This window comes from Coregonus clupeaformis, chromosome 16 (genome assembly GCF_020615455.1).
Source record: "Coregonus clupeaformis isolate EN_2021a chromosome 16, ASM2061545v1, whole genome shotgun sequence".
NCBI lineage: Eukaryota > Metazoa > Chordata > Actinopteri > Salmoniformes > Salmonidae > Coregonus > Coregonus clupeaformis.
In genome coordinates this window covers 56,029,692-56,044,835 of record NC_059207.1, presented here as the reverse complement: position 1 = coordinate 56,044,835, position 15,144 = coordinate 56,029,692, and the positions used below count along the sequence as shown (strand labels likewise).

At 44.8% G+C, this 15,144-nt stretch overlaps 1 protein-coding gene across 2 annotated transcripts in view; it reads left to right on the top strand.

The window, feature by feature from the left end:
* The first annotated feature begins 271 nt into the window (after window positions 1-271).
* Window positions 272-15,144, top strand: part of scarf2 (scavenger receptor class F, member 2) — a 31,382-nt gene continuing 16,509 nt past the window's right edge. Inside the window, exons 1-8 of one of the 2 annotated variants that reach the window (XM_045225797.1) lie at window positions 272-1,108; window positions 3,888-3,946; window positions 4,393-4,494; window positions 4,638-5,157; window positions 9,183-9,401; window positions 9,890-10,018; window positions 12,637-12,740; window positions 14,997-15,111. In XM_045225797.1, coding sequence (XP_045081732.1) covers window positions 999-1,108; window positions 3,888-3,946; window positions 4,393-4,494; window positions 4,638-5,157; window positions 9,183-9,401; window positions 9,890-10,018; window positions 12,637-12,740; window positions 14,997-15,111 — 1,358 coding nt within the window. In that variant the 5' untranslated portion in view covers window positions 272-998. The remainder of the gene's footprint in view (window positions 1,109-3,887; window positions 3,947-4,392; window positions 4,495-4,637; window positions 5,158-9,182; window positions 9,402-9,889; window positions 10,019-12,636; window positions 12,741-14,996; window positions 15,112-15,144) is intronic. The other variant, XM_041901668.2, reaches the window with a different exon arrangement.

Genomic DNA, 15,144 nt, shown 5'->3' with positions numbered 1-15,144 from the left:
ACCAATACTCACCCTATTATTATTATTATTATTATTATTATTATTATTATTATTATTATTATTATTATTATTATTATTATTATTATTATAAGTAGGCCTATGTATTATAGTTTATATTTTGAGGAAAGGTTGTCATTGAAGAACCTAGGCCTATATCATATTGTCCCCATGTGGCACACCCACTTTTGTGTGTTGCTTATGGCTTATTTTCTCTGAAAAGAAATCAACTGTTGCGCACGAAAAGTATGCTCGCTTGACTCTGTGTAACTAACTGCAGGCAAGGCTAGAGTAACAAATCAGGAATTGCCTGCCCCCCGTCACTCCTGAGAGCGCAAGTGAAAGAGAAGACAATAAAACGTTATTAATATTTGATTTAAAAAAGAAAAAAAGAAGGAGTCTTTGCCTCGCAAGTTGAAAGATTTAGTTTTTCTACTCTTTTGTTTTGACCTATTCCATAGCACTGGGCACAAAACATAAGATTTGTGGCCAAGTTATGGTTGGTGGCAATAAGCGGCTGCTTTTATTGTCGGTGGAGGATGCCTTTTGGATTCTGCTACTTTCCTGATGCCTCTTTCATTCTTCTTTATTCTTCTGAAAATGTATGGAATAATGAATGGTTTACTATTACAAGTCAGCAATGAAGGAAAGTCATCATTCGAGGAGATCGAATTGCGTGTTCAAGTTTGGGTTTTATAACTTCTTTGGAACTGTGCTCTGTGTGGTTTGGTGTCGCTACACATTCTTTCAACTTTTGGGTACGTCGATGGCGTAGATGGCGCAGTGGTAAGCCTTTTCTCCCCAACTGGAACCTGGATCATACCTCGAATACTTGGATAAAGCTTCTGAAGTTCCCACAATAACAACAACAAAAAAAACGTTTACCGCCGTGGATTATAAACGAAACCCTGGAGAGCAGAATAATAGGAGCAATTGCAGTTTTCTGGAGAGGGGGAATGCGGAGAGAAAGAGGCATCTAGAAGGATGCTGTTTCTTGTAAAATGGAATTGAAGATCATTTTTGAAGTTGTTGTGGTGGTTTGTTCCATTTTTTCATCGAGTTTTAGCCAAGAACTCAATCCCAAAGGCAGGAATGTATGCAAATTGCCAGGGTAAGTATAGCTGCACTGCGGACGCGGAATAACGTGCTTCTGTCGATAAAAGAAGGAGTTGCCTGCTTCTATCGCTCTCCATGCAATGCAACTACTAAGCTACTTGTTTATTATTCAGGTCAAATTCTGAACTATTGTGCTTTGATTATTGACTGCTCACATTGCAAAAGTCTGTTTTAGACTCGGGTATGAAGGTTTATTTTGCCCTTCACTACCTAAAATAGTTCATTTTCGATATTGCGTAAGCTAGTTAGTCATATTTATTTTCAAATGCAGTCTCCTTACACAAGGAGGAGTCCATCTGAGGAGCAGCCATCCAAATGCTACCTACATCTGGAACCATGCGTAATGTTCTATAATTTCACATAGGGGGCGCTTCCAGGCGCTATATATTTAGTGACACTGGCTTGAAGTCGTGGCATCAGCTATATGACTGAAAATAACCACACAAAATTGTATGGCTGCAACTGCAAAAAACAAAGGAAAGTTCTAGACTGAACGTATAGACAGCTTGGTGTCCCAATGTTTTCATTTATCAGATTCAGAACATGTGTATGTGTGTGGGGTGGGGGTGGGCGGTGGTTGTGGAGGGGGACTGAAAACCACATGTCAAAGGAGGGTCGGGTGTAGGACCAGAGTCTGTGGGATCTGTTGATATTTTGGCATTCCATAATAGAGGTCATAGCCCTTCTGTGGTCTGGCCTTATACACGTTTAAATGTCATTACAAGAAGACGCCTGGGCCTATCCTTACCTGTTAGAATATGACTCAATAGACAATGGTGAGCATTTGCAGTGCCTCATGGGCAAAACACGTTCCTTTGTTGTCAAAGTTGTTGTCAAAGTTGTTGCCAAAGTGTCTATAGTTGGTATGAAGGTCATTACTTTAACATTTAGCATCCCTGAGGAGTTTTAGTGCTTACTGTAAACTATTCTCAAATCTTTTATCTTCAACACAATCACACAAGTTCACCGCTGGCTCCACTCTCAATTTAACGTCTCTATCACAATCCTATTCTTCGTGTTTTTACATGCTTGCATGATTGCTTTTTTTGCAGTGCACCACCCCTATCATTTTCTTTCATTTGTGCATTTTGTTTAATCTCTTAACTGGGTTCACTGCTCACAGGAAGAATTGAGGGAAGTAGTTGTTTTTTTATCATTGCTGCTCAGCACTTCCTATCTGTGTCCTCGTGTTACTAAATCAGCTCGCTGACTGTAGTGGGGTCATTGACAACGTTAACAACATTGGTTAACACATCATTGTTTGTCAGTATTCAATGCATCATAAAGTACCATGGGAAAGTGAGAATTGCAAAGAAAACCCATAAAAATGGGGAAAAGCTGCTATCTGATTTTGTCAGTGTCGAGAAACAAATATTATGTTATTGAATGAGGTGTTCAGTACTAGAACACCCTTAGAAGTGCCAAATGTAACAATACTGTGGGCGAAAAAGTTTAGGCTAATTTGAGTAACGAAAGACAAATGTGGGACCTGCTTTGATCATGAGAGACCAATGTGAGTCCTGCTTTATGTCAAAACGTCACATTTGTTACACAATGAACATAATGTGTCTTTTCCAGAGCTGTGATGGATTGAGCTGTGTGTCAAAGGTCAGATGGGGTCATCTAAAATCACAGATACCGCTGGCCACCTTGGAAACACTTCACTGAAAGGAGATTTGATTAATACTGTACAAACAGCTTCTTGTCAGCTATAAATGAACCCACACAGCTTTTTATCCATGCATTAGCTCATTCTTGCGTCTTTAGACCTAATCCAGAATAGTAGGCCTAAATAAGACCAGTATCCCTCAGACTCTTCCTCTGTGTGACAGACCCAGCTCTGAGACAAAACAGAGAGGCTGAGATAGTGTTTTTAACACATGGCAGGTTTCAGAGGGGAAAAACAGCGCATGTGTGTGTCTGTGTGCACGTGTACGTGCATGCGCGCTCGCGCGCCCTGACTGAAGGGAGAATGCCGCCCCAACACTTTAGAGGAAGTAAAAGTGTGGCGGGGGGCTCTGGGAGGTCAGTGGTGTGGGAGGAAGAAGAGAAGCATCTGTCCTTTCCTGACAGAGCAGAGCGGAGAGGAGAGCAGTGCGGAGGGGATCTATCGTTGCTTCAAGCTAGACCGCCAAAGACTGCCTCTCTAAACACACTCCTCACTCCTTCCTGGCTAGACGTGGGGTCATCTTTAAACAGTATTTGTTTTCTTTCTGATACCAAAGCTGTGCTTGATTGAGACTGACTGACACACTGGATCAATGGGATAGTCCCAAAAGTGCAAAACATCACCCTCCAGGCATGCCTGGAAGGTTCAATCACACGTTCAAAGTATTCGAAAGAAAACAAATACTTTTTGAACCGTGGTTGTAGCTAGCTAGCTATTGCTAGAGTTGCTCCTCTATATTCTCCCTGGGTTAGCACTTCAGAGGCTACTATTGTTCTGACTGTTGACTGCTGACAGACCGGGCAGGAGAGGTCGGGGTTGAAGGCGCGCTGCAGAAAGGGATGTTTATGAGAGAAGTGTGTTATTCATATTTACCCATTTCTTTGCACATGGAAAGCATATGGAGAAAGAAAGAACAAATGCTGCGCAGACGTTTAGAGGATTCAGCGTTTGCCACATGATGGAGAAGTGTGAGGACTGAGGAGATGAAAGGATAGTAGTGGTTGTGCAGGGCGGTGGCGTGTTGTTATGCTCCAGTGTGTGTTTACGTTTTCTTGCTTATCTTCTTCCTCTCTGACAATCTCGTATTTCTTCTCCTCTCTTTCAGGTCACCAGGCTTTGTGTGCTGCAGCGGGTGGGGGCAGATAGGAGAGGAATGTTTGACACGTATGTATACAGCATATCAACATCATAGCATAGTATTTCAATATCTACATGTTTATATCTTGGGCTCCCGAGTGGCGCAGTGGTCTAAGGCATTGCATCTCAGTGCTTGAGGCGTCACTACAGATCCCCTGGTTTGATTCCAGGCTGTATCACAACTGGCCGTGATTGAGAGTCCCATAGGGCGGCGCACAATTGGCCCAGCGTCGTCCGGTGTAGGCCGTCATTGTAAATAAGAATTTGTTCTTAACTGACTTGCCTAGTTAAATAAAGGTAAAAAGAATATATATATATATAATATATATATCACTTAGGGCCTGTTTCCTGGACAGAGATTAAGCCTAGTCCTGGACTAAAAAACGATTTCAATGGAGATTCTCGGGTCGGGGAAACCAGCCCTCAATGTTTAATATGTGGACCTGTAGTGATTCAGTACATCCTCCCCCTAGCTCTCTGTGAAGGTAACTTCACCTGTAAGGAAGATGAGGTGTGCGTCAGGCCCAACGAATGCCGCTGTCGCCATGGATACTTCGGAGCCAGTTGTGATACAAGTAAGCACCTTGTTTTTCGGACACATCTCAAACGTCTTGTCCTAAACCATCAGAAAGGACATATTCACCTAGATATAAGGCATCAGAGAAATGTTTGTGATGTTCTCACCATAATATCCACCACTTCATCCCTCCTTTCCCAGAGTGCCCCACCCAGTTCTGGGGCCCCGACTGCAAGGGCAAGTGCCAATGCTTTCCCAACGGCCAGTGTGACGACGTGACGGGCAAGTGCACGTGCAACCCCAACCGCTGGGGGCCCAACTGCGAGAAGCCCTGCCTCTGCCAGAAGGGCAAATGTGACCAGGACACGGGCACATGCACTTGCCAATATGGCTTCTGGGGCCCTCAGTGTGCAAACAACTGCTACTGCAGTCTCAACTCTGTGTGTGACCAGAACACAGGAAGGTGTAACTGTAGTCCAGGCTGGACGGGGAGGAATTGTGCCATCCAGTGTAACTGTAATAACTCGCCATGTGAGCAGTTCACGGGTCGTTGCCAGTGCCGGGAGAGACTGTGGGGCCAGCGGTGCGAGAGATATTGTCAGTGTATCCATGGGAAGTGCAACCAGGCGGACGGCTCGTGTACCTGCACACCGGGGTACCGAGGGAAGTTCTGCAGGGAACCGTGTCCCGCAGGGTTCTACGGACAGAACTGCAGGAACAGGTGAGGAACCACTGGAGAACATGACTCTGTGTTATTATAACCGAACATAAGACATTTTTCATGATAGTGTAGCAGCTGGGAAACTGAAAAGCCAAGGAGCCTTATGAACAGGGCTTTCTCTTAATTTTTTCCAAGGATCTTAATGTTAATGTATTTTCCCTGATACGTATTATATTGTGGTTTTGGAGTTTTGATTGGAAATATGATTTGACATACGCTCCAGCTGATAACCCTTAACATATCTTAAAATAAATGTGTAGTGTTTACAGATTTCTATAAAATGTGACCTAGAAATAATTACAATATGAGTGAAATATTAATGAAGTATTTTAAAATCAGCTTTTCTGCGTTGGAATGGTGTGGGCGTACCCCAACAACAGAATGGTGTGGGCGTATACCTGTCAAAAAAATGATTTGTGCGAGTATAGAAAGAGTCAACAGCATTATTTGGGTATGAGTTAACAGAATATAAACTTTTGAAATTGAGATTTTCACTGGACAGTTACTTTAAACATGATAGTGTATTAGGGCGATATTGTGGAATTGGTATTCACATTATCTCATAATAATCATCCAATATGCTGAAGCCATTCAGGTTAAGTGATTTACCTTGCTCAAAGTCTGCAGAACTCATGTTATACATGAGCTGCTACATAGCCACTTTCCCACACTTCTCTGACCTCTATGTCGTAGATGTTATAAGAAAAGAAGTCTCCAGGTTTTGCTCGCCTGAGGTAGAGTATCTTATGATAAGCTGTAGACCACACTATTTACCAAGAGAGTTTTCATCTATATTTTTCATAGGTGTCTATTTACCACCACAAACCAATGCTGGCATTAAGATTGCACTGAATGAGCTGTATAAGGCCATAAATCAACAGGAAAACGCTCATCCAGATGCAGCACTCCTAGTGGCCGGGGACTTTAATGCAGGGAAACTTAAATCCGTTCTACCTCATTTCTACCAGCATGTTAAATGTGCAACCAGAGGAAAAAAAACTCTAGACCACCTTTACTCCACACACAGAGACGCATACAAAGCTCTCCCTCGTCCTCCATTTGGCAAATCTGACCATAACTCTATCCTCCTGATTCCTGCTTATAAGCAAAAACTAAAGCAGGAAGCACCAGTGACTCGGTTAATAAAAAAGTGATCAGATGACGCAGATGCTAAGCTACAGGACTGTTTTGCTAGCACAGACTGGAACATGTTCCGGGATTCTTCAGATAGCATTGAGGAGTACACCACATCAGTCACTGGCTTCATCAATAAGTGCATTGATGATGTCGTCCCCACAGTGACTGTACGTACATACCCCAACCAGAAGCCATGGATTACAGGAAACATCCGCACTGAGCTAAAGGGTAGAGCTGCCGCTTTCAAGGAGCGGGACTCTAACCCGGACGCTTATAAGAAATCCCGCTATGCCCTCCGACGAACCATCAAACAGGCAAAGAGTCAATACAGGACTAAGATTGAATCGTACTAAACTGGCTCTGACGCTCGTCGGATTTAGCAGGGCTTGAAAACTATTACAGACTACAAAGGGAAGCACAGCCGCGAGCTGCCCAGTGACACAAGACTTCCAGACGAGCTAAACCACTTCTATGCTCGCTTCGAGGCAAGCAACACTGAAGCATGCATGAGAGCACCAGCTGTTCCGGATGACTATGTGATCACGCTCTCCGTAGCCGATGTGAGTAAGACTTTTAAGCAGGTCAACATTCACAAGGCCGCAGGGCCAGACGGATTACCAGGACGTGTACTCCGAGCATGTGCTGACCAACTGGCAAGTGTCTTCAAAGACATTTTCAACATGTCCCTGACTGAGTCTGTAATACCAACATGTTTCAAGCAGACCACCATAGTCCCCGTGCCCAAGGACTCTAAGATAACCTGCCTAAATGACTACCGACCCGTAGCACTGACGTCTGTAGCCATGAAGTGCTTTGAAAGGCTGGTCATGGCTCACATCAATAGCATTATCCCAGAAACCCTAGACCCACTCCAATTTGCATACCGCCCCAAAAGATCCACAGATGATGCAATCTCTATTGCACTCCACACTGCCCTTTCCCACCTGGACAAGAGGAACACCTACGTGAGAATGCTATTCATTGACTACAGCTCAGCGTTCAACACCATAGTGCCCTCTAAGCTCATCACTAAGCTAAGGATCCTGGGACTAAACACCTCCCTCTGCAACTGGATCCTGGACTTCCTGACGGGCCGCCCCCAGGTGGTAAGGGTAGGTAACAAGTACTCCTGAGTGGCACAGTGGTCTAAGGCACTGCATCGCAGTGCTAACTGTGCCACTAGAGATCCTGGTTCGAATCCAGGCTCTGTCGCAGCCGGCCGCGACCGGGAGACTCATGGGCGGCGCACAATTGGCCCAGCGTCGTCCAGGGTAGGGGAGGGAATGGCCGGCAGGGATGTAGCTCAGTTGATCGAGCATGGCGTTTGCAACGCCAGGGTTGTGGGTTCGATTCCCACGGGGGGCCAGTATAAAAATATATATATATGTATTCACTAACTGTAAGTCGCTCTGGATAAGAGCGTCTGCTAAATGACTAAAATGTAAATGTAAAATGTAACAACACATCTGCCACACTGATCCTCAACACGGGGGCCCCTCAGGGGTGCGTGCTCAGTCCCCTCCTGTACTCCCTGTTCACCCATGACTGCATGGCCAGGCACGACTCCAACACCATCATTAAGATTGTTGACGACACAACAGTGGTAGGCCTGATCACCGACAACGATGAGACAGCCTATAGGGAGGAGGTCAGAGACCTGGCCGTGTGGTGCCAGGATAACAACCTCTCCCTCAACGTGACCAAGACAAAGGAGATGATTGTGGACTACAGGGAAAAAAAGAGGACTGAGCACGCCCCCATTCTCATCGACGGGGCTGTAGTGGAACAGGTTGAGAGCTTCAAGTTCCTTGGTGTCCACATCACCAACGAACTATCATGGTCCAAACACACCAAGACAGTCATGAAGAGGGCACGACAAAGCCTATTCCCCCCTCAGGAGACTGAAAAAGATTTGGCATGGATCCTCAGATCCTAAAAAAATTCTACAGCTGCACCATCGAGAGCATCCTGACTGGTTGCATCACCGCCTGGTATGGCAACTGCTTGGCCTCCGACCGCAAGGCACTACAGAGGGTAGTGCGTACGGCCCAGTACATCACTGGGGCCAAGCTTCCTGCCATCCAGGACCTCTATACCAGGCGGTGTCAGAGGAAGGCCCTCAAAATTGTCAAAGACTCCAGCCACCCTAGTCATAGACTGTTCTCTCTGCTACCGCATGGCAAGCGGTACCGGAGTGCCAAGTCTAGGTCCAAAAGACTTCTCAACAGCTTCTACCCCCAAGCCATAAGACTCCTGAACAGCTAATCATGGCTACCCAGACTATTTGCACTGCCCCCCCACCCCATCCTTTTACGCTGCTGCTACTCTGTTAATTATTTATGCATAGTCACTTTAACTCTACCCACATGTACATATTACTTCAACTACCTCAACTAGCCGGTGCCCCCGCACATTGACTCTGCACCGGTACCCCCCTGTATATATAGCCTCCCTACTGTTATTTTATTTTACTTCTGCTTTTTTTTCTCAACACTTTTTTTGTTGTTGTTTTATTTTTACTTTTTTGTTAAAAATAAATGCACTGTTGGTTAAGGGATGTAAGTAAGCATTTCACTGTAATGTCTGCACCTGTTGTATTCGGCGCATGTGGCCAATAAAATTGTATTTTATTTTATTTTATTTTATTTGAAAAGGCAGTATGGAGGTGTAACATTTCTACAGGTTCCTGGAAATGTATATACAGGGCCCGCTAAACTATGGAGATAACAACACGAATATTCGCAAAACAATGTTACTAAATAGTCTTGGTGTCAATAGGTCAGGCCAAAGGTAGTGCACCATAGGGAATATGATGTTAATATGGGGCCATTTTGTAAGCAAATGTCTCAACCACCATCCTGATGCCCTCTCTCCCTCCATGTCCCCAGGTGTGGCCACTGTAAAGGCCAGCAGCCCTGTAAGATAACAGAGGGGAGGTGTGTGACCTGTGAGAGGGGCTGGAACGGGACCAAGTGTGATCAGATGTGCCTGCCAGGCTTCTTCGGAGAGAACTGCCTGGACGTGTGTCCCCCGTGTAAAGACGGCCACTTCTGCAACCGCATCGACGGAAAGTGCTCTCACTGCAACCCCGGCTGGATCGGGGACAGGTGAGAGAACACACACATGGAATGGAAACACAAACACACATACACACACATAAACACTTCTGGTTTTTGTTTCTACCTGGTAGTTTATTGCACTCACCTGGTGTCCCAGGTCTGAATCAGTCCCAGATTCAAAGGAGAGGATGAAAACTAGGAGTGTTTTGGCCCCTCCAGGACCGACATTGAACAGCCCTGCTCTAGTACAATTTAAAACACTTGAAAACATAACTTCAAACAAAGACTTACAGTTATGCTAATATACACTTGAATACAAAGCTAGAGAAAGTATTAATTGTTGTCTACTTTTCAGCACGTCAACGTGTAATTTACATAGGTACTGCATTACAATGACTATTTCAAATACTTGAACTTGTACTTGTACTGACACAGGCTTTCATGTTGTGCTAATGTTTCTGAGACATGATTCACAGCTGATGTGACAATGACCATAATCACAACATTCCTTCCTGTTTTGTCTCCCTGGTCGGTAGGTGTGAAGTGCGCTGTCCCAACGGGACTTATGGGGATAACTGTGAGAATGACTGCAGCCACTGTTTTAACGGCATTTGTCACATTGCTACCGGAGAGTGCCTGTGTGAGCCGGGATTTTACGGGACCTAGTGAGTCAGACCTCTCACCAAAACATTTTAATGTTTACGCTTCCCTTCACCGCTACAAAACACAGAGAGCAATGGCAGTTGGTGTCATTTAAGATGAGGGAGGACAATCTTTTTTTTAATGAACATGGCCTTATTTCTATTGCATCATATTGGATGACTGTCATTCATATTCCATTCACCCAGTTCAATGTAACATTGATAGGTTTAGGCTACTACATTATACTGTTTTAGCGGCGTCTGTCACATTGCTACCGGAGAGTGCCTGTGTGACCCGGGATTTTACGGGACCTAGTGAGTCAGACCTCTCACAAAAACATCTTCATGTTTACGCTTCCCTTCACAGCTACAAAACCCAGAGAGCAATGGCGGTCGGTGCCATTTAAGATGAGGGAGGACGATATTTTATTTAATGAGCTTGGCCTTATTTCTATTATAGCATATTTGATGACTGTCATTCATATTCCATTCACCCAGCTCAATTACATTTACATTTACGTCATTTAGCAGACGCTCTTATCCAGAGCGACTTACAAATTGGTGCATTCAACTTATGATAGCCAGTGGGACAACCACTCCTTTTATTTTTTTATTTTTATGGGGGGGATGGTGGAGGGGGGGGTAGAATGATTACTGTTATACTATTCCAGGTATTCCTTAAAGAGGTAGGGTTTCAAGTGTCTCCGGAAAGTGGTCAGTGACTCCGCTGTCCTGGCGTCGTGGGGGAGCTTGTTCCACCATTGGGGTGCCAGAGCAGCGAATAGCTTTGACTGGGCTGAGCGGGAACTGTGCTTCCATAGCGGTAGGGGGGCTAGCAGGCCAGAGGTGGATGAACGTAGTGCCCTCGTTTGTAACATCAATAGGTTTAGGCTACTAAATGATACTCAAATTTTCCCTATACCCATCATGAGGTTGCTACAACCTAGCCTATGAATGAAAGTTTACAATGTAGGAGTACAGGTTGAGAGAAATTTTAGTAAGCAAGGTGACAGACATTGACACATTCAATACCGCTTTGCACAGTCTTGCTTGCAACTAGCTGATCTAGGGTGTAATCATTAGTCAAACACTTGCAAACTAGAATTTCTATTGGACAAATTCAGGTATGTTTATTCCCTTTTCATTCCGTTTGTTTCCGTTTAAGAAACGTTTTTCAACAGAATCGGTGGAATGAATACACCCCTGTTCACATGCAAACACACTTCACTTTCATAGCAGTCACATAAAACAGCATGATCCCTTTGATCTTTGGATTATTCCTTCTCGCATCTACGCCCTCTCCTCCTGTCACCTTTTCCCTTCACTTGTGGACTTCAGTGCACAACACATTAACTGTCTGTGACCAGGCAAAAAAAACGTTACAAGCCAAACTTTCATATCATAACAGCTAACCGCTACACACAGCCTACATCGTTGTCACCATATTAGCTACCGTCAAGTCAACATAGCTACTAGAAATAACGCGTTAGTAAACCCGCTACAATCATGCAGTACAGTGTACAGTTAGCAAGCAGTTTACCAGTTACACCGGCGGGCCCCGGTGGCAATAAATTAATAAAACCAAAAGCTTACCTTGACTTGGAAGAGTTCCAGTGTTGGATAGCCATAGCCAGCTAGGTAACATATCATCCCTCTCTGTTTGAGCCAGGTGTTTGAGTAGGCTAGCTGTATTTCACTAGCTAAGTAAGTGAAAAAAATATGAAATATAGCTAGCTCTCTCTCTCACTCTCTCTCTCTCTTGCTTCTCCTTCATTTTTGAAGAAATTGATTTGTTCAAAACTGTTCAACTATTGTCTTTCTCCTTTCTCTTTAAGTCAACTACTCACCACATTTTATGCACTGCAGTGCTAGCTAGCTGTAGCTTATGCTTTCAGTACCAGATTCAATCTCTGATCCTTTGATTGGGTGGACAGTATGTCAGTTCATGCTGCAAGAGCTCTGATAGGTTGGAGGATGTCCTCCGGAAGTTTTCATAATTACTGTGTAAGTCTATGGAACGGGGTGAGAACCACAAGCCTCCTAGGTTTTGTATTGAAGTCAATGTACCCAGAGGAGGACGGAAACTAGCTGTCCTCCGGCTACACCATGGTGCCACCCTACAGAGCATTGCTGAGGCTACTGTAGACCTTCATTGCAAAACAGTGTGTTAAGTCAATTATTTGGTGACGTGAATATATTTATTATAATTCTATCTAAAAATAATAACTTTTTTAATGTTTCACTATTTGTATTTTTATCAAATTCACTGAGGATGGTCCTCCCCTTCCTCCTCTAAGGATGCTTCACTGCCAGAGAGAGTGTCCAACATTACATGTTTTCTCTCTGCTGTTTTTTTCCACTCATCCGTGCTTCACGCCTAGAGTTTCCTGTCTACATGACCAGAGCAGGAAACACTTTAGACCCGTAGACCTCTAGCATATCTCTGGTCAGGTCACATGTTCAGGAAAAACTCCTGGCTGTACTCATTGCTTATTCAGTCAGTACAGGGAAGTAGTCAGTATCATATTGTTATTATATTTTATTTTTTACTGTCTTTGAATCCCTGTGCCACTGTCTATTTCATTGTATGTGTCTCACATGGACACAGTAACTAAGTTGTTTGTGTCTTCTCTATCTTGTAGCTGCAATATGACGTGTCAGATGGGTCAGTATGGAGTGAACTGTGCCCAGACCTGCTCCTGTCACGACAAGAACTGCAACCCAATGTCTGGGACCTGCAACCTAGGTAAGGAAACCAACCCACTCTCTTTCCTTAGTCACACACATGTGCACGCACACACACACACACACACACACACACACACACACACACACACACACACACACACACACACACACACACACAGAGAGAGACACAGAGAGACAGAGAGACACACACACACTCTGCAACCTACGTAAGGGAACCACTCTCTTTATTACCTCATTCACTTTTACAGATCTGGGAGAATGTTAGGTCACTGTTTTTGAAGGTAGCCATGCTGCAAGACCTAAAATGTAGATGTAAAAAAGGCGTTCTTAGCAGAGTACGTGGGGCGTCAAACCCTGGTGCTTCTAGTGATAAAGAAGTTTTTATATTTTGGAAAGAAAGGCAGGACATAAAGAAAACACACGAAACCATAGGGAACATATCAAATGTGTGCACTGCACATGAAGGTCCCAAACCCCTTGCTTGAACTGTTTGTCTAAATAGCCAGTTGATAGCGGTGACGCGCCTCATGTATAGAATGTCTGTGAGTTGGACGGAGACAATGCTCATCCTAAATGGCACCCTTTTCCCTATATAGTGTACTACTTTTGACCAGAGCCCTATGGGGGAGACAATGAGCACTAGCACACATGTCTATTCAGGTCAATGTAGTAGAGTTAACATGGAGGGAGCCTAATGGTGTTTCCAGACTGCCTGGTGTCTTTTTTTCGTCTGTGTTTGTTGGCCCTCTTCCTGTCCCGCTGGAGAGAGAGAGAAAGAGGAAGAGGAAGAGAGAGCTGGAGGAAGAAAAGAGATGGAATGGGGGGAGGAGAGCAGCTTGAGGAAACAGGGTTACCAAATGGACATGTTAGGAAGCAGTGATGATGTCACCAGGTCAGGCCTTTGGGTTCTGCCAGGCCAGTTTCTTCCTTTTTCCAGCTGTGAACACAGAGGCCTTACACGCCACACCCAGGCCATACTTTCATTCATCCACAGCCTCTATGACAGCGGAGGGGCGTAGAGGGCCAGGGGCCAGCAGTATTTATCTATATGCTAACTTATAGGTTATCTCACTTATGGTGTCATCTGGCTGCACAGTGTATGTGTACTGTTGAGATGAAGGGTCTGAAATGGCATCCTATTCCGTATGCAGTGCACTGCTTTTGATTAGGGCCCATAGGGCTATGGTTAACAGTATAGCGCACTATGTAGGGGATAGTGTGCCATTTCGGTCACACCCTAAGAGATGCTTATGCAACAGACGGACTGCTATTCTGTTTAAGTGTATCCAGCTTAGAAAGGGAGGGGTGCTAATAAATCATCAATGAATTATGGCGGTATAGGGAGTGTAGTAGAGCAGTGATAGAATGCCGCAGCCCGTCTGGTGTTCAACCTTCCCAAGTTCTCTCACGTCACCCCGCTCCTCCGCACACTCCACTGGCTTCCAGTTGAAGCTTGCATCTGCTACAAGACCATGGTGCTTGCCTACGGAGCTGTGAGGGGAACGGCACCTCCGTACCTTCAGGCTCTGATCAGTCCCTACACCCAAACGAGGGCATTGCGTTCATCCACCTCTGGCCTGCTGGCTCCCCTACCTCTGCGGAAGCACAGTTCCCGCTCAGCCCAGTCAAAACGGTTTGCTGCTCTGGCACCCCAATGGTGGAACAAGCTCCCTCACGACGCCAGGACAGCGGAGTCACTCACCACCTTCCGGAGACATTTGAAACCCCACCTCTTTAAGGAATACCTGGGATAGGATAAAGTAATCCTTCTACCCCCCCAAAAAAAAAAAAAAGAAAACATTGTAAAGTGGTTATCCCACTGGCTATAAGGTGAATGCACCAATTTGTAAGTCGCTCTGGATAAGAGCGTCTGCTAAATGACGTAAATGTAAATGTAAAAAATAGAAAAGTGAAAAGATGGGGTTTGACAGACATTTCAGAAGTAGAATCCACAACAGGAGATAGATAAAGCAGGTGGCGATTTAATAGAAGAAGGCTGTTTCATGGAAGTCAATTAGTCTGTTTCACATTGTCTATAATTTGGATACCTCTATCTCTTCAATGCCCACTTAATGGTACAAATGATAGGCCTACAGTATTTCCACAGTGTGGAGGGTCAACACAGTGCACGACAGATTGAATTTCAGCTCCAGAGTTCTGATTCTGGGAGTTCAGGTAGTTCTGACAGAGAGTAACGTTAGTTTACACCAGATATATTATACAAATGGCTCTGGTTGGCACTGGCAGTCTGGCACACCCAAAAATCCCTGCTTGTGTCTGTCTGCTTTTTCAGAGCCCAACCAGCGGATGGGCGTGATCGCAGCAGGAACCCTGGTCTCTTTTCTGCTCATTGTCCTCCTCTCGCTGCTTTGCTGCTGCTGCCTCTGCCGAAATAAAGATGACCACAAGTGAGTGACAGACACGGGCCTGGTGTAGAGCGA